The sequence below is a fragment of the Plectropomus leopardus genome, chromosome 20 (genome assembly GCF_008729295.1).
Source record: "Plectropomus leopardus isolate mb chromosome 20, YSFRI_Pleo_2.0, whole genome shotgun sequence".
NCBI lineage: Eukaryota > Metazoa > Chordata > Actinopteri > Perciformes > Serranidae > Plectropomus > Plectropomus leopardus.
Window position 1 is genome coordinate 5,425,759 of NC_056482.1, and position 23,802 is coordinate 5,449,560.

At 37.3% G+C, this 23,802-nt stretch overlaps 2 protein-coding genes across 2 annotated transcripts; both read left to right on the forward strand.

Moving 5' to 3' along the window:
• The first annotated feature begins 397 nt into the window (after nt 1–397).
• On the forward strand, nt 398–13,105 carry LOC121959605 (MOB kinase activator 1B). The gene is made up of 6 exons (XM_042509008.1): nt 398–700; nt 2,342–2,508; nt 5,979–6,072; nt 7,298–7,431; nt 10,179–10,342; nt 11,016–13,105. Exons 1-6 carry the CDS (start codon nt 687–689, stop codon nt 11,091–11,093), a joined length of 651 nt encoding a protein of 216 aa, XP_042364942.1. The 5' UTR covers nt 398–686; the 3' UTR covers nt 11,094–13,105.
• A 1,140-nt stretch (nt 13,106–14,245) lies between these two features.
• dck (deoxycytidine kinase) lies at nt 14,246–22,382 on the forward strand. Its single transcript, XM_042509384.1, has 7 exons — nt 14,246–14,495; nt 14,824–14,939; nt 17,057–17,250; nt 18,573–18,720; nt 18,995–19,110; nt 20,688–20,787; nt 22,101–22,382. The coding sequence occupies exons 1-7, from the start codon at nt 14,393–14,395 to the stop codon at nt 22,125–22,127; spliced, it is 804 nt and encodes a 267-aa protein (XP_042365318.1). The 5' UTR covers nt 14,246–14,392; the 3' UTR covers nt 22,128–22,382.
• The last annotated feature ends 1,420 nt before the right edge of the window (nt 22,383–23,802 follow it).

A 23,802-nucleotide genomic window follows, 5' to 3' on the forward strand; every position in this document is an offset into this window, starting at 1 on the left:
AAAAACAATATTTGTGAATAGAATACATAGACAATATTACAACAACACATTACATTCTTACAATATTATTACAGAAACATATTTTATATCTTCTATATACCACAAATTATTTGCGTCATCATGCTTTTATTGATCTCTCCTTTATCTGACAAATTCAGCAAGCTAAATATAATGCATGATGCAGCTAGAGTAATGCTTTTAGTGACATATTTGGGGGAGATTGCCCAACGATGAATACTTTTTATTTTTTTATTTGTATGTTTGTTTGTTCCTGTTAAATTGTATGAAATGTATTTCTGACTTGAAATCATTGAGCTGTAGTGATCACTTCGGCGCACTAGGTGGCAGCAGACGGCAGAAATGTATCTGCTCTGCCTTTAACGTCAGATGAAGAAGTTGCATTACATTCAGTACGCTGCTGCCTCTCAGCGTACATACAAGGTACAGAGCAGCGTCCAGTGGACCAGCCTCTTTATACAATTTATGTCTTTTCTTTCATACAAATGCGTGTTTGCTGATAGCCCGCTCTGTCAAAGTAATACGTGCATCAGATTTTCGCTGGGACCACAAAGAGAAGCCCGAGAGAAACCGAGGACGTGTGAGACTTCTCAGTTGTAACAACCAATCCCTTTAGTCTGCTTGTTAGCTATTTGCTAAGAGAGTGAATTTCTACGGTCCACGGAAACATGAGCTTTCTTTTGTGAGTATTATTTTTGTCATAAGTGCTTGTTTTGCTTTGCCATGTAGCTTTATGTTTAGGAAGTATCAGTGGTGTTAGCATTGCACAACTAGCTAGCTGGCTAGCTAGCGATAGCATAATACGGGCTAAGACTACTTGCTGGGCTCAGATGCGAACGTCTGATTTGATTCGCATTTAATTCTGTTATTTTTCATAATAATAATAATAAAGTAAGGCACTGTTGGAAGATTGTCTTTGCTGCTGTTAAATTACGCCATAAAATGTTAACCCTCATTGTGCCAATCGCAAGGCTTATGTTAGCTGAGAGGGGTTCTAAGTTTGGCCTGGATATTTGCTGGTGTGAACCCTTAGTTGCTACGAGCTAATCCAGCCCCGATGTTAAAGAGCGCATCAATCAATCTTTGACCCAATATTTGATCATATTATCAACACTGTGTCGATGATGTTTCGCCAGCTAGACGAAAACCCTGTCTGAAATCAAAGGTTGGAGGGGTAGCATGAAATGCGCCATCTGGTAAGGATGTGCGTGTTACATGGATGAACCTGAGTGGAGTTAAAATCCAACACCTACCTTTTTTGCCCAGAAAAGCATTTACCAAATAGGTCACCAATTTTACTCAAAGTTGGGTTACTGCACTATTGCAACATTAAGTTTGAAACTAATTAAAACTGTCATCTTAACCACGCTGTACCATTATAAAACTATCATCATTCTTATCATGTTCCAGGGGTTGGAGTAATATTATTTTGATATATGAACGTCAAGAATAGATATTTTATAATATAAATAATGGGTTTTGGAAAAATCAAATTAAACTTTTGGTAGACTACTAGAATGATAAAACCAGTAGCCTTTTCAGTTCAATAGATACATTTGCTGCTACTGCTACAAAAAAAGTTTGAAATCACTCAAAATTAACAGACTGAAAATAACATATTAAAACATGTTGACAATTTTTTCCCCTAGTTTGGAGTTTAAAAAAGCCTGGAACGACATCACTTTTCTTGTGCTGCTTTTGGGTTTTCCACAAATTGCAAGGGATCAGTAGATTTAGAATTTTCCATTAAGCAAACAAAAAATGTTAAAGGTTAAAAAATAAAATAGCTTTAGAATACTATATTTGTCATGTTACAGAATTATTATACATTTTTAACACGTTTTAAAAAGTTTTCTTTCATTTTTGTTTTGGATTTTTCTTTCTTTCATCTTTCTTTCTCTTTTCTTTTACCCTGTTAAAATAAATATAATGTCATATTTTCATGAAATGATCTAAGACAATTTTTATATAGTTGGCTCTAATAGATAATGATGTTTCAATATAATGAAAAACTGTTTTAGTGTTTGACCCAGCATGACTCCAAAATTCTTGTTTAATGGGGCAGAGTGAATGAATACAGTACCTCTCCAAATGGCCTCATTATACACAGAGAGGCATAGTGTTCTGGGCGCCCCCCTCCACTCTGATTCTGTCAAACAGCATCAACTAAACAATTATTTTGTCATATTTTTTAAGAAGATCCTGAATTTTTGTTAGCAGAAGTCTCACTCAGGAGCACTGTGAACTCACCATTTGTCATCATATCTAACTACCTTCTTCTTTATCACACTCTTTCTCTTCCTCTTTGAAATGTGACTCACAGTGGAAACCGTTCAGCCAGGACGTTCAAGCCCAAGAAGAACATCCCGGAGGGTTCTCATCAGTACGAGCTGTTGAAACATGCAGAGGCTACACTGGGAAGTGGAAACCTGCGCATGGCAGTCATGTTGCCCGAGGGTGAAGACTTAAATGAGTGGGTCGCAGTCAACAGTAAGCGCCAGTTTTACCTTTCTTTTCCCCCTTCCTTGATACGCCCTTTGTAGATTCACGTTCCTGGCAAAGTGACTTTACCTTTACTCACCTTTTTCTAAATCTTTTACTCTCCTCTTATTTTTTAAACTTGCATGTTTCTCTGGAATCCTGTTCCTGAAATTGCAATTAGTCCACATCAAGAATCAGTTGAGAGTGAACTATCAGTGTAAGATCTTGGCATTCCCTCTAAAGACCATGTGCATTCATGCTGGAAAAACCACTGCGAATGTTAAATAGACGTTATTGTCTGTGCTGTGAGAGCCTTGTTTACTTTCCTCTAAATTGAGACAAATGGCTGCTGGGCAGAAGCATAATTTCCTCTTGCCTCAGAGTTCCGTGATAGTTTGAGATGTTCAGAGTCTGAGCATGTTAACAGGATTTTAAAGTACTTTCACTACAGTATAAAGTGTAGTAGTCAGGAATAGAATTTAGATTTAATAATTTTTTTACACTGTTGTCATGCTGATAACAAAATATGGGAGGCAATGCGTCATGAAATTAGATTTTGGTTTAATTCATTGCCATGCTGTCATTTTGAATTCTTGAAAGGAATTGATATGGATGGACTGTGTCCAGGGTTTGTCAAAAGGTTTAAAGCATTTTGGAACTCACTGTAGCTGAAGAAAACATTAATGCCAGAGTAGAATGACTATATTTATTCATTGTTTTTATATTTTCTGCCTTTGTTAAAGGAAAACTGTGTAGGGTTTAGTGGCATCTTGCAGTGTTTGCAGATTTCTACCAGCTGAGAGTTCTCTCAGTAGGATTCCTTTAGTGTTCATTAATCAGGACATTATTACCGAATTATCTATCTATTACTTTCCAAAACAAACAAAAAAACGTAAAAACACTAATCATAGCAGTTTAACGTTAAAAAAAACAGTGTTTTTCCTCTGCTACTTGGGGCTGCTAAGTACTGTTGCCAACACAAAGTGTAAGGTTTGTCTGTTCTGGGCTACTGTAGTAACATAGCGGAGCAACACGTCGCACTCTGTGGACGAGGACCAGTTCCCTGTGTAGATATAAATAACTCATTTGCAGGTAACAACAACACAACGATTCTTATTTGAGGTGATTCAGGGTGTCCGTTGTTCCTTAAAAAGTCTCAAAAGGCAATAAATTCATTAATCTAAAATTAATGCCACAATTGGTATCAACATGTCTGAATCAATCTCTCAAAAGTCTTAAAAATGCTAAAACATGGAACGATGGACGATTTTGTTGCTTTTTTTAAAATCTGATGTTGTATTGTGAAATCTCAATAACTGGTGACATCATTTTCCCCTAAAATAAATTAATGAATGCCTCTCGCATTAACATTGCACAGATCATGATAGTGAAACCAACAACACATTATTTTTTTTTTCTGGCCAAGATGCTTGGAGCAGATGATCGATTATTTCTGTACCCTGGACGACATGGGGAAGTGAAAATTCAGCAAAACTTGGCTATTTAATCACGGTTTTGCTCTGTGGGTAAAACAGTTTCAAGGCAATCCACATGAGGCGCTCGTGTATTTAATTTAAAAAGCTGTAAATGCGGTTCAGTGGGAAACTAGACAGCGGAGTCCTGCATGCAAAATAGAAAGCACAAAATCACAAAGAAAACCAGCAAACGCCATCCATTTTCCCAAAATTTTATGTTGCAATAAACATTTGGGCAAAACTGTCTTAAGTCTTAAATTATTGATTTTAGTTTATGTTTTTTTTTTTATTATTATTATTTTAAAATTTGTCTTAATTTCATTCTCAGTGGCATTTTTTTAAAGTCTTAATCTGACTTGCTTTAAACCGTAGGGACCCTGTGATTATTATATGCAAAGAAAACATACTAATTGTATTATTTATTTTGCCAATAAAATACAATAATAACCCCTTCAGTCCTACAAACTGGACCTTTGCTGGGAAGATGACTTGGCTATGTCATCATTACAAAACTTGCATTGTAGTTTCATAAAGAAGGAGTGGAAATGGATGAATGTTAGTCACCGCTGCATGAGGTTTATGGGGTTTTTTTAACAATAAAGGGAAGTCAGAATAAAATAGCTGTAAGCGATAACTTCTCCCACCACAAAGTTTATATGACTTTCCTCATGATCTCTGCTCACAAGAAGCAGTTCTCTAAATGCTTCAAGGTTTTTTTTTGGGTTTTTTTTTTTTGCATTTAGCTTGTAATGCAATTCATTCTGTATTACCTGAGACTTTCTCACGCTCTGTAGTTTTGTTGTGTCTTTGCACACCCGCCTATGTCCGTCTGGGCCCTCAGAAAATCTGTCATAAAGTTAACATGTTGACCAGTTGAGAGCGTGGTGAAGGCGACAGACCTGATTTATAAATCTTTTTGTTTTTCCTATAACCTTTGGTTTTGAGTGAAATTATGGATCATCTACAATTATTTACATCTTGACATGACAGAACAATAAAAAGTGAAATGATACCAGGGATTTCAACTCTTTACAACAACTACATTGAGGCACTAAAATCAGTGGTTTCAAATATGTATTTACATAATTTATTAATCTTTGAAACCTGGATAGACATCAGCTTACTTGTGCTGTGTTAAGATGCCTTCACAAATATTTAAATTGGTTTGATTTCTTTAAAAAAAAAAAAAAACATGGGTAGAAAAAAAGCAATGGCGAACTTGGAAAGAACTGTCCCACACTTCAAGAAATAAGTAAAAGGTGATAAGGAAATTATCTAAAAAATAGTTTTAAAAAAGAGGTGGTGGTGAGAAAAAAAAAACAGGAAAAATAACCACAAAAATGTATTAGGCTACAAAATGTATTACAATTACTTCCGTACATATTCAGCTCTTCTTTAGATTATTTTCTTGCTGGTTTAATTTTATTTTGTATTAGTGGTTAGGTTTTTTTTTTTGCTATTTTCAGGTAATTTTGGGGGGTGGTTACTAATTTTTGGGTCATGTTTTGTTAAGTTGCACATTACTGTCTCCACTTCGCCGAGGTTGCAAAGGGTTAAGTTATTATCAAGCCCTGACACGGCTATGAACACAAACCCCCTGGATAAAAATATCTTTATTGAGGCCTGAGAACTTAATTAAACATAAAAGGGAGCTGGCCTCTCCTTAAACAGCACCTCACATATCAGCTGCTCCGTATGTATCTTTCCTGTGAGATTAGCAAAGGGAGCACCAACGCTAACACTGCCAGCACTTTAAATGGATCTGTCCAACTGATGGAAAGCCAAAGTTGGCTCTGTGCCTCTGGGAATGAGTGATAACACAATTTGTTCCAGATAACTGGAGTGTGCACTGGTCTACAGTTTGGACTGGGGCAGTGAAGTGGGGTGGGTAAAGGGCCGCGGGGACACTCGATGCCAGCTGTTTGTGCTGGCACACAAGGTGTTTGGTCTCATGCAGGCTTGATTTGAATATGTTTCTTTTTATGATTCCTTTTTTTTTTTCAGCTGTGGATTTCTTCAACCAGATCAACATGCTATACGGCACCATCACAGATTTTTGCACAGAGGACAGCTGTCCAGTCATGTCTGCTGGTCCTAAGTAAGTTCATCACTTTGTGTCTGTTAGTCGGTAGTCTCCTAAAGTCGCCCCGCAAGCTTTACCTCACTCATCTTGGCTCAACATGTTGTGAGGTGGGGGTGTTGTAAAACACATGCCTGTGTTTCCCACACAATGAGAGTGTGTGTGTGGCTGTAGCTGACAACTTTCTGTTTGTTTGTTTTTTCTCTCTCTTTCTCTTAAAAGTGTGTGTGTGTGTCCCATGGTATCATTCTGTGTCCCCTCTCTAAATTCAGAGATTCATTGGGTTTGTGAACACAGCGCAGGCGTAGCTCTCAGTGAGTGTTTTTCTCCCCTCAGCAGCAGTTTGTGACTTGCGGGGTGGATAATCGATCTGTGGATCTGTTCACAGTTTATTAGGTCAGACTGATGGATGAGAGGAGCAGCTGCTGCGAGTGGATGCAAACTTTTGAGGGGAAGGGTGAAGCGTGCAGGGAGCGAGGCCGTACCTGCCAGTCTGTGTAGGTTAATGAGATGAAATATGGTTTGATATGAATACAATAGGCTATATTAAGAGATTTCTCCCCCAGTGTTGTTGTAGTTCAGCACTTACATATGTCACATGTGATAGTTTGTCTTTGCAGCAGGCTGTTTGTCACTCCTCCACTGTGATTGAACAGCTGGCGTGACAGTGACGAGCGCTGTGTTTTTACCCGGAGTTAAACATTTTTCAACTCTCAGCGCTCTGAAAAAATAACGCCCTCTGGCAGCACTGCGCTCAGAATTCACAGTCCTCGCCTCATAACGCTGCTGGCGTCTGCAGCGCGCCAAAATATCCGGTGCTCCAATTGTAAAGCGTTAAAAAAAATATGGCCTCTGAAAAAAAACCTGTGATGGACACAGCCCCCTTTTTTAAAGATATTTTTAGATAGGACAGATATCTGAAATGGGGAGAGAGGGAGGGGAGGACATGCAGCAAAGGGCCGAGGCTGGACTTGAACCCATGGCTGCTGCAACGTGGATACAACCTCTGTACATGGGGAGCCCACTCTACCAACTGAGCCACCGGGTGCCCCACAGCCCCTTAAACTTTTGCATGGTTGAAAGGGTCCGTATTGTAATGATGTGTTCAGTGGAAGACTTTTGGAAGTAGGACAGTAAAAAATTTGTTGTGCATGAAATGACATCCCTGGTAAATGAGTGTGAACCTACATGAAAATCCTAATTATTTACAAAATATGACATTCACCATCTACGTTTCCTGCAGGTATGAGTACCATTGGGCAGATGGAACCAACATCAAGAAGCCCATCAAATGTTCTGCCCCCAAGTATATTGATTACCTCATGACCTGGGTGCAGGACCAGCTCGATGATGAGACACTGTTCCCCTCAAAGATCGGTATGTTTTATGTCTTTTTTCCACTATTCCGTCAAATCAGCTTTTGTTTGTGTGGGTCTGATGCGCTACTGCGGTTTCTGTTGGTGCTCAGCTTTCACACACCCGCTGAATTTCCCAGGAGTTTGGTATGTGCCGGTCGTTTGACCCAAAGTCTGTCTCATGTCAGAAAGAAAAGGGCTGGGTTGCACTTTTTTGTGAAATTGAACTGCCATGCAAAATTGTCGGTCTTAAAACTAATGAAATGTAAACTACACTTGTATGTATGTATATATATATGTATGGTTTAACACTTTAAAACCTGGATCAACACAGTTTGTTGTGCTGTTTTCAGACACCTTTTACAAGCTGTTTGACCCTTTGAACCCTGAGCATATTGGTTTGATTTCTTGAACATGGGAAAAGGCAAAAAAAAAAAAAAAAAAGTAGCAGGAACAAGAAAATTACCTGAAAATCATCTTCTTAAAAAAAAATTAAAATGGGGAAAATATCCACAAAACTATTTTTAAAATATGATGTTACAGGGGAAAAAAAGTTTACTTTTTTAAATGTTCATTTTTTGGTCATTTTCTTTCGCTCTCTTTCCAGCTTATTTTCAGGTATTTTTCTTTTAGCTTTTTTTGCTATTTTTTTTCCTCCATGTCTCAGGTTTCAAAAGGGGATAAAGTATATCAGAAGTGGGTGGGCTGATTATGTTGAATTGCAAGTTTGTTGTTATCGAGTTGTAAATGTTGTCCGTTTGCTCATATACAGATCCAGTAATGACATATTTCAGGAATACCTCCAGATTAACGTGCAGGATTTTCTCTAGTTGTCTGTGTAGAAGAGCTGATGAAAAACGTTTTACATACATACGTACATACCAGCGCAGTTCTCCCAACCAGCAGAGGCTTGTGCTCACGGGTGGAGTCTTAATAGAGTTGGATGGTGGCCAGCACAAATACACGTCTCGTTGTAGTACATCTTAGTTTGAAGAAGCCAAATGAGTAAGGGTGTGAGGATTGACTGGATTTGCCTCATTTTCCATGATTACCAGATCTGCTGGTATCCATTTTGTACCAGAACAGTCAATTTTGATGTCTAAATTAAAAAAATTCAGTACTTAAAAGAGCAGGCCATGTGCATGTCCAGCCCGGGGTGGTATAGCTTTAATCAGGAACTCCTTGTCCTGTCAGTCACCAGCTTATTTTGAATAATTAATGCCGAGCTGTGCTGTAGCTCTCTGCACACTGAAGGAAGAAGCTCTCCACCAAGCTCCCCTACTCCACAGCTGATTCAAAGAAGAACTGCGCAACACACCAGACGTGTGGAGAGCAGTGCTGTTGAAACATTTCCTAACTCCAGATGAGCGTGTTGTTACCATGAGGTGTTTCTGTGTTGCACTCATGATTGTTTGCACTTCCCTTAAACCATGCTGTAACTTGCCTGTCTTTCGGGACATTTGCAATCCAGAGAAAATACTGTAGCTGCATCTGCACGCATTGCTCTTCGCTTTAAGGGCTTTTTCAGAACCGTAGCAATAGATGATAGAAAAATAGAAATGCATAGTTTGAGGGATTGACTGTGTGAATGTTTCAGTTCACTAAGTGCATTCGTTACTATTTAATTTATGCCAAAAGAAACCAAAAACAGCTATATTATATGTTATATAATATATTATATTATATATTTTCTCCAAAATCTTAAAGTCCCCTTTAACTAAAGAATGTCTTATCTCTAATGTTTATGTCCCCTTTAATGTCATACCTTGAATATACTGAATTATATCTGTCCAAAGTTTGACACTAGAGAGGTGTCACTTTCCTCTACTGAAGGGCCGATGTCTGTGAACTTCCCTAAAATCTGAGATTGAAATGCACACTGGGCAAGTAAGATTAAGTACGTCACTAACACAAAAGCTTGTTCATGTCTTATGTGAAAAACATCGACTTTGACACAACACCAGCAAAGAAACCTGAAACCTGCAGCGCAGAGCAGACTTGTCAGGACAGAGAGCAGAGTTAGCATTAGCATAGGGAAAGTTTCAGCAAATATGGTAGAGTGTGTAGTTTTTTGGATGTAAAGCGGACCAATGTGAACACACGGTCACATTGTAGCAGATACTATTTTGTGTTTCACTACAACTAATGTTTAGTCAGCCACTTCCAGTTAGCCTACAAGCTAAGAAGCCAACAAACACAAGATAAAGATGCTAACTGAACTTAACTTTCTGATATGTATGCACAACAGTCTGACGGAGGCTCACACACGTTCGCCTGTGTTTTCTTTAACGGATCTACAATGTGTTTTAGCGCTGGAGAAAGCAGGAAGTAAACATGTGCAGGGAGGGAGAAAGAGTGGATCTGCTTCAAGACCCTCGTTAGAGTTAGTTTTTACTTTCGATGCAGAAAAACCTTGTTAAACAATTTACTAGTCATAGCAGAGTATTTTTACATATTTCAAAGCGTGTGTGGAGGGGGTCTTTAAAGATCCCTTTACCTGAAAGTGTTTCTGTCGTCATTTGCTGAACCTTACCGAGACTGCACTATCTATCATTTGGTTGTGTTTTCTGAGAATTTGAAGAATTTACTAATTTACCAAAACTTCATTGTCCACAAATGTTAATATTTGCCTTCAGTTTCACCATAAAATACATAAAAGACCCTAAGAACATAACAACATAGAATAAAAACGACAGCAATACATTCCATGTAAAAAGTATATTGTAGAAGTACAATAACCTTTTTTTTCCTCACCCTCTTGTTCCTAAGGTGTCCCCTTTAAGCGAAACTTTATGTCAGTGGCAAAGACCATTCTGAAGCGCCTGTTCAGGGTCTACGCTCACATCTACCACCAGCACTTTGACTCTGTCATGCAGCTGCAAGAGGAGGCCCACCTCAACACGTCGTTCAAACACTTCATCTTTTTTGTTCAGGTAAACCATCGGTGACTTTTGAAAATTGAATGTTCTGTATTCGTTACTTTAGTTGCATTGTGCATTAGTATTGTTGGGGAATTATTAATTTTTCAATTGCAATTAATTGCTGAATTTCAGTAGTTAATTTCGATTAATCCCATTTTTAATCATGTTTAATATGTCTTTATTAGGCATTTTAAAACAGCTTTGAGGTCTGTATTAACAAAGTAAAGCAGCTGACTTTACAACCAAAAGTGCCATTATTTTCATTAATCCTGGAAAAGTCATGGAATTTCACAGTCACGTTTCCTGGGCCCAGAAAAAAAGTCGTAGATTGAGTAAAAATAATTTCAAAGTTTTCAAAAATCCATGGAATTTTGTTGTGTATAATGAAATTGTTCCAGTCATTTTCCATGGATAACCTGCCACTTAATGTAACACAATGGCAAATTTATTTTCTGAGGCTGTCGACGGAAAGTAGCTCTAAAAATGCGCGTGTCGGTTTCATTTTCTCCCTGAATTCTGTCTTTCCTCCCGTGTGAACCATGTAGCTAAAATTACTATTAGGTCAAGCAGGGGAAAAAAATATTGTGGATCCTTGAAAAGTCATAGAAAAGTTTTCACATGTTGTCACGAAAATGTGTGGGAACCCTGTATAATGTTTGCTCCTTTACCTTTTTGTCTTTTTCAGGAGTTCAACCTCATTGACAGGAAAGAGCTGGTCCCACTTCAGGAGCTGATCGAAAAACTGACAACCAAGGATAGATAAGCGGCAATGTAATCCTTATTTTATCGGTCTTCTAGTTTTTGCACAGATACCCACCCCACCCTGGCTGTATGTATGCAGTATATACTATATTTCCATTTGGGGAAATGTTTTTAATAAGGCCAGGAAGAAGGAAGGGTCTTGATAGGTTTAAGGCACCAGGACTAATGCTATCAGGGATTACACACTATAATTGAACAAACCACAGATTAACATATTGGAGAAAATGGTTTTAGCTGAATGGAAAGATCCCCCAGTATTCAAGTCATGGCTTACATTTACGATAATATAGACATTAGTTTTCTATTATACTGCACAGGTTTTTTTTTTTTCCTCTTACGGCAACACGAGGCTCTTAGATTCCCATTTCTGACTCACCTGCAGGGAAGAATAGGTTGCTGTATCATTATAGGAGGGCTTTGTTGGTGTTGTGGCAAGTCTTTAAGCCAGCCTTTAAGCCAGTTTCACTGCTGCAGCTTGTTATTTTATTCATTAATCTGCATAGAAGGGTTGCGGTTTGCTACTTTTTACATCTGTGAGAGCCCAAATCTGTCAATACAAGAGAACCCTAAGTGCCTAGCATGGCTCATAATCGCCCTATATCAACAGTGAGAGAGCTGTAAGAAGATAAAGGCCATATATACCACTGACCAGATTGACACATTCAATTTCCCACGCCACCTCTTTTTAAGTTTATGTGCTTCTTAATACACCCCTTTTCTGTACTCGGTTACAACATTATTTTCACGGTTAAACCATGCTCCGCACCAACCGATTCAGTTAGAAAAAGTCTCTTTACCAAGTGTTCTGTGCAGGTTATGATAAATGAATGTGTTGAGGGACTTAGAAGTGAGGCTAGAATATTGTCATGTGGTAGCAGGGACTTAAAATGAATAAACATTTAGCATTTTTAGTGACATGTTCCTGTGTACTAGTTTTTTCCCCCCTCTAAACTTGAGGTAGCAACTTTAGGAAAAGTCTTCAAGGGATCTTAAATTGTACATAAATGCCCTTAAATAGAAGTAGAGACCTGTGTTTAAATTAAAGCCACGACCTCCACTGTTCAAAAACGACAAGAATTGGATCATGCCGCATCCCTTGTTATCTCACTAGCCATAAAGCACTTTGAACAATTTTTTCCTGACCTCTTTTGCCTGAATGTTTATTCTGCATAGACCGTGCTTTGTGAGAAGCTGTATCATGTGACTGATGATAGTTTATTTCCTCCCTCGTTATTTCCCCAAACGAATGTTGAATCGCTTAACCCTCCTGTGAAATTGGCTCTGAGGCACAAGTGAGATTTCTAATGCTTTTTTTATATGGTCTGTTTGTTGCTGTGCTTCAAACAGCAGATGCATGCACCCCCCCCCCCCCTCCCCAATCTCAAAGTGTAGTTTACTATGCAATAATTGACACAACACTAAAAACCGGTTGGCTCATTCATACTTTATCTTAATATTAATTTTCCTCTCTAGTACTTAAATTCTGGCGTGTGATAGAGTTCTCTTTGGTTTTAGAAACATCAAGATGAACATTTTCTATATCTTTATATAATTTGTCAGAGAGGTGTAATACTTCAATGCACACATGTAAATACTGAGGGTTAGACCTGTCTTAAAGATCATTTCCAGCGAGCATGGAGTGGTAGCTTTTGGTTTCAAGAATGCATCGAGTCTTTTTAGAGGCTGCTTCCCCTATTTGCCCCTATTTGGATATTAAAATCTTGTTTGTTTTTAACTGTTGAGTATCTTTTCTTTCTCCACTTCCTTAGCTAACTATTATGAATGTTACTGCTCACCAGATATCTAAAAATGTAATAGAAAATCAGTCATCCTGAAAGCATCTCATCCTTGAAATGAAATGCCCGTAACATAGCCTATTGCCTACAGCTTTTCCTCCGTGACTGTAATAATTGATGAAATGTTTGTAAATAATGGCTTGGTAGGGGTTTTCAATGCTACTGAATTGATTTATGCTGTTTACAAGGCAAATAAAGGTGGTCTTGACTCTTTGAATGAATTTGTATGTATTCATATGGAATGTGAGCACAATGCTTACTTATTCTTTTTATTTTTTTGTTTCGCTATACATTTTAAAGAGAAATAGTCTACCTTTCACTCCAATACTTTAACTCCAGTACTTCACATTAAAATTTTATTTTAAAATTTTTTTAAATGAAATATAATTCATTGTTAGATTAAACCAACCCTGTTACAAACAGAGCCACTTCAACTCACTACAATGTTAAAGTGCTGCTTTTATGTTAATGCATCATCATTAGTAATGTAACTTTCTGAATAATGACTAGTTTTACTTTTGTTTCTCTAGATGCATGTTGTTGCCAATACTTGTGCATTTAAATTTAGGGTAATTTTTTTTTTACAATTTGTAGAATTCCACTAAAGCTAAGGCTCTGGTGGAAAGTTACTTTATATGTTTACTCAAAAATATATAAGGACAGGGAAGTGGCTGTCAGTTTGTGTGTGTGTGTGTGTGTGTTATATTATTATTTTATAATAATATAAGACTGTTAATCATCTACTGAGGAAATAAACATTTCAGCAGCTAAAGTCAGAAGCAAGAGTGAACAAAGGAAAATAAGGTGACTGGGTGCTAACAAATGAATTAAAAGTATTACAAAAATACAAATTTGATAAAATAAAAAAAAAGTATAAAATTAACATACAGTATACACACCTTTCACTTATACAGATTCTGTATGTCCATGGTTGATAGTTACACAGGCTAACTGAAATACACGTGTGTGGTATATTTACATTAATTATTTTATAAGTAGCACATAAAAAAATTGCAAAGTGGTGAAATATATCATGATTATGACCATTCCAGGGACTGAAAATAACTTTCCTTGAGCCTCCCAGAGTGACTTGGGAGAATGCATGACCCTCCCTTCACCATAAATAACAATATTTCACAGTTTCTGGCTTTGATAAATGGTAACTCCTGGTGATAACTCCTTAAAAACTATTAGATGCCTCTCCCTTCCCTCGGATAAATAAGTACCTTGCTTGCTATGGAGTATTTTTATGGTATGGTATTACTATATAGCACTACTTACTGAAATAAATAGTTAAAGGTCTTTTTGGGTGCAACAGCAGAGCAGCCTGGGGGAAGCATGTGAGGGGAAGCTGCAGCTGCTTCCGGGGCGGAGTCACAGCTGTGCAAGCCGCCACTTCCTGACTTTTGTTGCCGCCAAACTTAAAACAACAAGGATCCCTTTTTCCTGCAGCAGCTGCAGCAGCCGCTTTAATTAATAAGAAACGCACAATTATTCGCTGAAAATGTCTTTTACTCCGAAGAGGCCGTGCCCACATTCAATGGACGACTCTATGAACGACTCCATGGAGAGGAGGATCCGGAGGATATCAGTGGAGGGAAATATTGGTGAGTGCAGCACTTTTACACGGCAAAAGCAACATTTAACATAAGCTAACGGCATCTTAAAACCTTGACCGCAATATAACATATTTAACCTTAAGTTGGGCGCTGATTTTAGACCGTGATAACTCTGTATTGGTTTATTTTTAACATTAATTTTTTTTTTTACCGCATATTGCCAGGCATCTATCACTCCCTCCACTAATCTTAACGCTAACTTTTTATGTTAATAGTTGTTATCTTATACACATGCATAATGTGTTTACATATACATACATTGTTCGTTACATATTCGCTGTGATTGAACTTGAATTCCCGGCTCTTTTGTGTCCAGCGGCAGGCAAATCCACATTTGTGCGCCTTTTGGAGCAGGAGAGCGGGGACTGGGAGGTTGTACCAGAGCCGATCGCCAGATGGTGCAATGTCCAAACAACAGGCAGTGACTTTGAGGTACTGACATGTTGCACAGCATTTCCAACAGCTGACACCCACACCGGTATACATGCACTGCTGTGAAACACATCAGCTTAACATCTGCTTGTTGCAAGTTGAAGCAAAACATGTGTGCTTATAAGCTACATCACAGCCAACACTTAAATCTGAGAGGAATTTCATCATGCACTATCCTGCAATCTTTTAGCCTCTCGCACCCACTGACTCAACTTCCCATGTAAAGATAACTGGGAGAGTCTTCATCTGTATTTAGAGTGCAGCTGCCATCTGTCCACATATCTGCACTGGTCATCAGCACCACACACCCAGAGGAACAGATGGTCCCACGCTGGACAGATGAACAGGCCCACATCTCTAACCTCCCACACAACTGCAGGCCGAGCCTAACCCTCAGACTCATTTTCGGTGATCTAATATGCCCTTGTACACACCACTGCTACTGTAGGAATGACAGTTTGCTGGATATTTAGGCAGACAGTATTTTGAGGCATGTGATACCATATGTCTGTTCGTTCCCATGATGATTAAGTGACTGAATGAATATTATTTGGAAATAGTTTGGGCTATGTGCAAGCAGGTTTCATCATGTTGCACATGCATAGATGTAAATTAGGGAGGAGTATTTGCCTTTATGGATGGCTTGAGCTAACAATTATTTTCAGTCAATAAATTCTCTAAACTAATAATTTGGTCTCCTAAAATGTTAAAAAATAGCCCCAAAATGACCATCACCATTTTGCAGAGTGCAAATAGAAGTATGCATAATGTTTTTTTGGTTTAACCAACAGTCCAAAGGCGAAAGATATTTAGTTTACTCCCACTGACAACAAAGAAAAGCAGCAAATATTCACATCTGAGAAGTGGGAACCAGAGATTTTTTGGTAATTTTCCTTTACCAACGATTTAAGATGATTGATTGATAGTTGAAATTGTTGCTGATTGTTTCTTTGTCAAGCGATTTAATTATGTTGGCTCACCTTTGCAATAATCTTTTCCGAATTAAATCTAATGACATGATCAATTTTAAAGACAAAAAAGAGAAACATTTTTATTTACTTATGTTTTTCTTTGACATGAAACCTATAATTTGAAAAATACCTAAAAATAAGAGTCCAAATCATCTTGAATATAAAAATTTTTGTCACTACGACTGTGGATTGCAAGCAGTAGTGGTCACTGCGCTGCACACTGTGGTGCAGTGAAAGATGATAGTGCAGGAGTATTATCAGTATGCACAACTGTTAAGGAGACCTAACAAGGCTCCTCTGCTGCCAGATCTCTGTCTGCACAGCTACTGCAGCTTAACCATGCGCCCTCTGCTGATCATGACACACACTGAGTTCAGCAGAGCTGTGGGTGTGTTGAGCAGTCAACATGTTCACTCATGTATATTATCATAGGGAACTGAGAGGAATTTGGGTGATTTGTGGATTAATTTTCATTGTCGTCATCATAGGCACGGCAGCTTTATTTGTATAACACATTTGATACAACAGGGCAATTCAAAGTGCTTTACAGAGCCATAAAATCTCAAAACATTACATAAGATACAGATTTTCAATAATAGAGTAAAGAGATAAGATATAAAAGGTAAGAACAGTTACAAAATGATTTGTTTAATCAACATTAAAAATGGCAAAGGTGCAGACAAGAGGTGCAAAGATAAAACAATTCATGAAATCATAAAAACAGTTTTAGAATAAGTATGTATTGTACAGGTATTAACTGAGCGAGTTTCAGAAAAGCCTGCTTCAGTCATTGGTTTTGGATGTTGCAATATTTTAAGTTAAGGATTAAACTTAAATAATTTTAATTTCATCGTTGCATTCATGGAAAAATGAAATGCACAATAGGTTGGAAGATGACAGTCAGTATTAATCGAAAAAATTATCAGCAAATTAATTGATAATGAAAAAAAATTAGTTGCAGACTAAGTTACCACATAAAGCAGATCAGCAAAGAAAAAACAGTTCACATTTTCAGCTTAGAGTTTGATATACTATCTTATGCTTGTACAAATACTTTGACTGCTGTACACTAAGTTATATTTGCAGCAGCGGGGAGGTATTCACTTTATGCACAGTTTAAATTTCACCCCATCCGTTATATCCCAGGAGCTGACCACATCTCAGAGGAGTGGAGGGAATGTTCTGCAGATGATGTACGAGAAACCAGAGAGGTGGGCCTACACTTTCCAGAGCTACGCCTGCATCAGCCGGGTGCGCGCTCAGATCAGATCGGCCAATGGGAAGCTCCGCGAGGCTGAGAATCCTGTGCAGTTCTTTGAGCGGTCCATCTACAGCGACAGGTATCAGACAAAATCTAAATAACGTGAAATAAATAAACAAATGTTCAATCGAAATCCCAATTTCTGTGAAGTTGTATGATTATTGTATGAAGTTGTATGTCTTGTTCAATGAGTAACAAAATGAACTGAAAACAGTGTTTGAAATTTGTTGGTTAATGTTGAAACAATTAATACTACTACTACTAATAATAATGATAATTATTATTATAATAATTTAGGGGTACCTTACAGGATACTCAAGGTCACCTTACTGATACACAATAATAAAAAAACAACAAAATAATTTGTTAAAAATGACTCAATAACTATTTTAATGGGATATGCAATTTACGCATAAAATGTGAGTGAATGCTGACAGCTGAGCATAAACCTGCATTGCTTGAAATGCAGGAATGTGGAATAAATTGCCTGAAAAATATTACAGCTGGAATCCATAGCTGTGCTGTAAAACCTGGGAGTTTAAATGTAAAACTGGAGGAAGCAGAGCTGGAAGCAGAACTGCGTTATCTAAAGAAACTAAGAGATGAAAGACATCTCTAGAAAAGCTGGAAGCTCAGCTGTAATTCTGTTGAAGCTGGAAGGCGGATTATTGTCTGAAAGGGCTGAAAGAAGAAATAATTTGTGGAAAGACAGGAAAAACGATATGGGAAAAATTCCCTCAAAGAGCTTAAAGTTTTAATATTTAATTTTTTTTTTCGGTGAAACTATACAGAACTCATAGTGGACAGAAAATGTATGGCAGAAGTGTAATTACTTAGTGACCTGTTGAAAACTTTAAGGGGGAGTCAGCAATTCTGGAGAGAGATTGATGTTTAAACTCAACACCTCAACTAAAACACCCCTTTTGGCCATCAGTGCTCCATCAGAAACTAACAGCAATATGTCCGATGTTATTTACGTTTCATTGCTATCATGGTGTAGCTCTGTTCCTCTCTGAGATGTCACCATGGGTACATTGTAATTGGCATTTTTCACCACTGTTTTCTAATAAACACTTTTTATCGGAAACGATTGTCAGGACAATCGGTTATGAATGAATCGTCAGTTTCAGCCTCAGCGCTGATGCTTTTATGGACGCAGGCTGATGAACATGTCATCTTTTTAATGCAAGATATAACCAAAATTGTCTCATAATTTACGTCATATGTGTCAGTTTACTGTATGTCTTTTGAAAGTAACCTCATGGCTCACAAATGCAGTCAGTCATTTAATTCAAAAATCTGTTTTTAAAGAGAAGCACAGTACTGGAAATATGTGGCTTGTACAGTATTTTGTATACTATATATATGTATGTTCTAAGCTGAAAATCCTTAATTTTCCAGGTACATCTTTGCAGCCAACCTCTACGAGAGCGAGTGTCTGAGTGACACAGAATGGTCCGTCTACCAGGACTGGCACGGCTGGCTGCACAGCCAGTTTGGCAAGCACATCGAGCTGGACGGTATCATCTACCTCAGAGCTTCACCGGAGGTACCCCACCTCGTCTCTTTGGCCCCTTTCCTACATTGTTATGCAAGATAAGATAAGATAAGCCTTGATTGATCCCCACAGGTGAAACTTAGGTGATGCAGCAGCAGAAAAAAAGAAACAATTGCAGATAATTAAGAATCTGTGACGTTTAAACAGAACGGTTCTGTTATGCAAATAGAGATAGTTTCACTGTTGACCATCGAAAAAGCATTAAATTAACAATATGCAAATATGTCAATTTCCTCTGTGTGTGTGTGTGTTTGTGTGTGTTTAGAGATGCTTAGAGCGGTTGCACCTGAGAGGCAGAGAAGAAGAGCAGGACATCCCTCTGGAATATCTGGAGAAACTCCACTTTAAGCACGAGAGCTGGCTGCAGCACAAGACCATGACGTGAGCCCACACACAGACATTCATGGCACACTGACTTGCATCAGAAACATTTTGCCATTGCTGTTTTTTTTTTAAATATTCTCCAAAGTCATACCCACTTCCACTGTTCTGGAGAAGTATGTCCCGATTGTATGCATACTGCATGCAAACCGTGCAATCTTTGTGAGGGCAGCCGGTTGGAACTTCCCCGGACCGGTGTGTCAGTATTCAGAAAGTCCAATACCTCTGTATGAATCTCTTTCCAGTATGATTTCAATTTTGGACAGTCCCCCAAAAATCTGTGTGTGACCTCCGACCTGTTTACAATCCCTCCAGCACAAATTTGTGTTACTGCTGTCATCATTTGAACCAATAACAGGAGGTCTAAAATAAGTTGTTTTTAATTTCCAGCTGGAGTCTTTCAGTAGTGGTCAGCCCATATTTCATCAATAAAGCTCTATTTTGATGCTTTTTATGCCCTCTAGCAACTTATTTACATATAAAGCTTAGAAAGTGCTCAGTGAGCCACTCAGCACCTGTTAATTCAGCATTGCTAGCTCAGGCCCCTACGAGGCTTTTTTCCATTTAAAAAAAAAAAGTATGCTTTCCATTTGATGCCAGAAAGAAAACTCATTTCTATCTGTGTTACTATGGTGATGTGATTTACATGCATGCAGCATCACCCCTGCTTATTATGCTTCATCACATTTTGTTACAAATACACGCTCACACACTTATTGCAGTTCATATAAACACTGTTTATTGCCAAGACGTTATTAGATAAACTACCCACCTTACCTGTACATCTCCATCCTTTTATTTTTTCACACCAGCAGCTACAGCACTCGATCTACAAATCTTTTTTTTCTTTTCTTTTCTTTTTTTTTTTTTTTTTAAATGTCCCCAGGGTGCGCTTAGAGCATGGTAAAAATGCTTTCTCTTTTCATGCACCCTGGGCATGGCATGAGCTGCAAAATGTCATTACCTTAGAAGCCCTCCCTTCTTTGAATAGTTTTAAAGGCTTTTCACAAACTGCCCTGAAGGAAACGTGTTGCTGTTTTTCATAATCCTTAGCTCAGGTGGAGTGTGTATGGATGTCAGTGGTATCGCCTGTATGCTTTTCTTCTTCTACTGTTTCCCCTGTGTTGCTTTCTTGTGTTGCACTATTAGAAGTTTTATTTAATTTTTATGTGAAACTTATTATTCGGCCTTCTTCACCAGCGTGCCCTGGATGAAGACATTTTTTTGTCTCAGTGGGACCCTCCTGGCTAAATAAAGGATAAAGTATTAAATATAGTAGATATTAAGCATTTCTGAGGGGGGAAAAATCAGGTTTGCGTTACAAAAGAAAAAGGTGTTAGTTGTCTGACTTCTCTTAGAGAAAGACCCCATTCATGCAGTGACCTGAGGGCAAATGAGGGATTAAAAGGGTTTTGGGTACATGTGATTTACATCTGCTAAGAAATGGGTGAGGCTGGAAATGGGTTGTTAGTTGTGTGTACAAAGACGAATCAAGCTTGATCACCTGAAGGAAACTGCATCCTTTTGTTTAAGCATCACTAATTTTGTGATGTCCCCTGTCCTCTCTTGTCCCACAGCATGGAGTTTGATTACCTCAGCGAGGTGCCGGTTTTAACCGTAGACGTAGATGAAGACTTTAAGGGGAATAAAATCAAGAGTGCTGACATGATTGAGAAGGTGAGTGACGATTGAACCTCATTAAATATTTGAAATTGTCAGATGATAATTTGCGATTTGTCTCTTTCCAAAAACTCAAACGTGACCTAAGTGTCAGGCGTCCTGTTGCTCAACACTAAATCCCAGAGAGGGGTTTGATTTGGTATGTTAAAGCCCACCAGCCAAATCTTACTTTACTTATTAGATTTCAGCAGGAAATATTGCACTTTTTACCTCATGACATAAAAACAATTTAGTCATTAGTTACTTTTCTGACCTTCTATTTTATATAAAGATAAAGAATAACATGAAAATGTGTAGTTTTCCATAAAACTACCCATATTTAATGTGGTTGATAATTTGTTTTACTTCTGTCAGCTGCAAAATAGATACGCTACCTTCATCGCATCGCAATAATCTAAAAATGTATAATGGGACAATGACAACATTAGAAAAAAAACGTCAGTTGAATTTTTGTCTATTATGAAGCCATAGAAATGTTTGTCTCCTTAGAACAAATGAAAAAATCTGAAACCTGTTTGAAAGGCATGTCATGTTTTATGAACGATTGATATATATTATAAAACTATTATCATACTTAACTTATTTTACTATTTTCTTTGACTTAAAGAGAGAGAGAGAGAAAAATAATCAAATGAGATGAATTAAGATGAAGTTTTTTCCTTGGTGTGCAAAAAATGTACTTCAGGTTTGTAGTGAAGGCACCATAAGGTATCATGTTGCACTGAAACCAAAATGAAATACCTTGAATTGAAAACAAACCGGTCAATTTTTATTTGAAACATGTTCAAATTTTGCCAGTTTTAAAGTGCAAAATGTCTGTCATATTTCTGCAGTTTTACTTAAGTGATTTTTAAATGAAGGACTTGGAACTTGTCACTGAGTATTTTTCTATTGTGGTACTTTTACTCAGGTAAAGCATTAGTTTTAAAGAGGTTGCCATGGTTACCACTCGCCGTTACCACCTGTTGTAGCTGACGTTTTTGGACACACTGACTGTGAAACCTTTGAAATATTTGTAGATTGTGGTATTTAATGGAATAAACGGGTAAGATATAAAGTATATAAGGTTATGTTCACTGTGCGGAGTGTGATCTCTGATAGTGACACACACCCAGGTTTATCAGTGAGGCCTGAAAGGCTGCGTAGGTCGAGGCTCATTGTTGGTGTCAAACACAGGAACTTTTTAGACATTTTGCTACTATTCAAAAGGCATCAAACACCAAACGCTTTGCAGAAATGACATAAAACCATGTGTTTTTCACTCAGTGTTTGTGGTTGCTAACAGCTCGACTGCTGTGCTGCTTTTTCAGGTGAAAGAGTTCCTGACCACGCTGTAAACATCACTTGATGGGAAACAAGTAGCGCTCGACGGAAAAAAGGCCAGATAGTGTTGCTTTTATAACAATGAAATGCCTCAACAATTACTTGTTTGTTTTTTTGTTTTTTACAGAGTACAGTCATCACCAATGAGGCCTGGCCTATTTTTTAAAAACTTTTTAAAAGTGTTTTCTAGCATCTGTTGTGTATTTATGAATGTTTTGTGTGCAAATGATTGTCTATTGGTCCTCACAAATGACAATAAACTTGAAATACTTGGACAATTTTGAGTATTGTGTTGTCTAATATGCACCACCACCATGTGTACCATAATAGCTAAGCTGTGATGTCATATAATGAAATAATACTTTGTTAGAGTACTTCCAGATTTTTTTGGAAGTATCTGTACGTAAGGTTTATATTGTTGTTAAATGTCTCTTTTACTCCACCAAATCTGCTCAATAACTGGTTTGTTCTTTGAATTATTTCAGTTGTGGAAAATACATTTTTTTCTTTAAGTGTAATGTAAGCTACATTTTTAAGGAGCTTTCTTTTTTATAAACAGCATTTACTTGTACTTTAAATCTAAATACCTGAGTACATTTTATATTTTTTAAAAAGTTTTGATATTCAACACTTGTGTGTCACTTTATAAAAAAGTCCCTCTGGTGTCATTTGAGGACATAAATGTCTGCTTCCTAAAACTGCCATGAAATGTATTGTTATTGTTTTCCATTTTCACTGACTTCAATCTTTTAACCAACTTCAGTCCTGACCATAACTACCAAATATTTATTCATTTTCAGAATTGTAACTCTTTAAATGCCAAATTTTTAGGGGGAAAAACCCATACTTATATTTTTTCTGTATACTAAATGCTAAGTGGAATTTTTATTTTTACTTTTTCACAGTCTTGGACATTTATTTTCTGTGCAAAAAAACAAAACAAAAAAAACACCCAATGTCCGCTTTCTAAAACTGCTATAAAAATAATGTCCCCATATCATTTTCAGCTTTCACCAAGATAAATTTTTTAACCCCTCAAAACCTGGTGTGGCATTAGCTTTCTTGTGCTACTAATATCAAACTATTTAGCCCTTTGAAACCATGGGCAAATTGGATTAATTTTGTTAAAAAAAACATTGGGGGGAAGGCAATAAATGCAAGAAATTAGTAACAGGTGACAAAGAAATTGACTTTAAAAATTAGTTTTTTATAAGAGGGTATAATTTTTTTTCAAAATACTGAACATTTCTAGAAAACTATTCATAATCATTCGAATTATGTTTTTAAAATTGTGTGACAGGAAAAAAATTGCATTTTTAATTTCCTCACTTTTTCAGATACTTTTCTTGTTTTTGTTTTCACTTACTCTTTGTGCTTACTTTCATGTAATTTTCTTGTAATTTTTTTTTTTCACCGATTTCTTGCCATTGTGGAGACATGTCTTCTTAAATTGCTCACCGCTTTCTCCCCATGTTTTCGATAGAAATCAGACCAATTTTTCAGATCAAAGGGTTAGCCAATATCAATACTGATCATAACTATCAAATATTAATTAATTTTCAAAATGTTAACCCTTTTTTGACACGATACCACTGTTTTAAATGAAAAACAAAACACAACAAATTAGTTTCCATACAAAAAGTGATAAGCAACAATATTATGACAACATGATGCATTCTTTATTTTATA

Excerpts from the sequence above, each read along its gene's own strand:
- LOC121959605 (XM_042509008.1), top strand. Across the intron at positions 6,073-7,297 it reads GTCATGTCTGCTGGTCCTAA|GTATGAGTACCATTGGGCAG; the intron begins GTAAGTTCATCA and ends CGTTTCCTGCAG. Across the intron at positions 7,432-10,178 it reads ACTGTTCCCCTCAAAGATCG|GTGTCCCCTTTAAGCGAAAC; the intron begins GTATGTTTTATG and ends CTTGTTCCTAAG.
- dck (XM_042509384.1), top strand. The coding sequence starts at position 14,393 with ATGTCTTTTACTCCGAAGAGGCCGTGCCCACATTCAATGGACGACTCT. Across the intron at positions 17,251-18,572 it reads CGGTCCATCTACAGCGACAG|GTACATCTTTGCAGCCAACC; the intron begins GTATCAGACAAA and ends TTAATTTTCCAG. Across the intron at positions 19,111-20,687 it reads CTGCAGCACAAGACCATGAC|CATGGAGTTTGATTACCTCA; the intron begins GTGAGCCCACAC and ends CTTGTCCCACAG.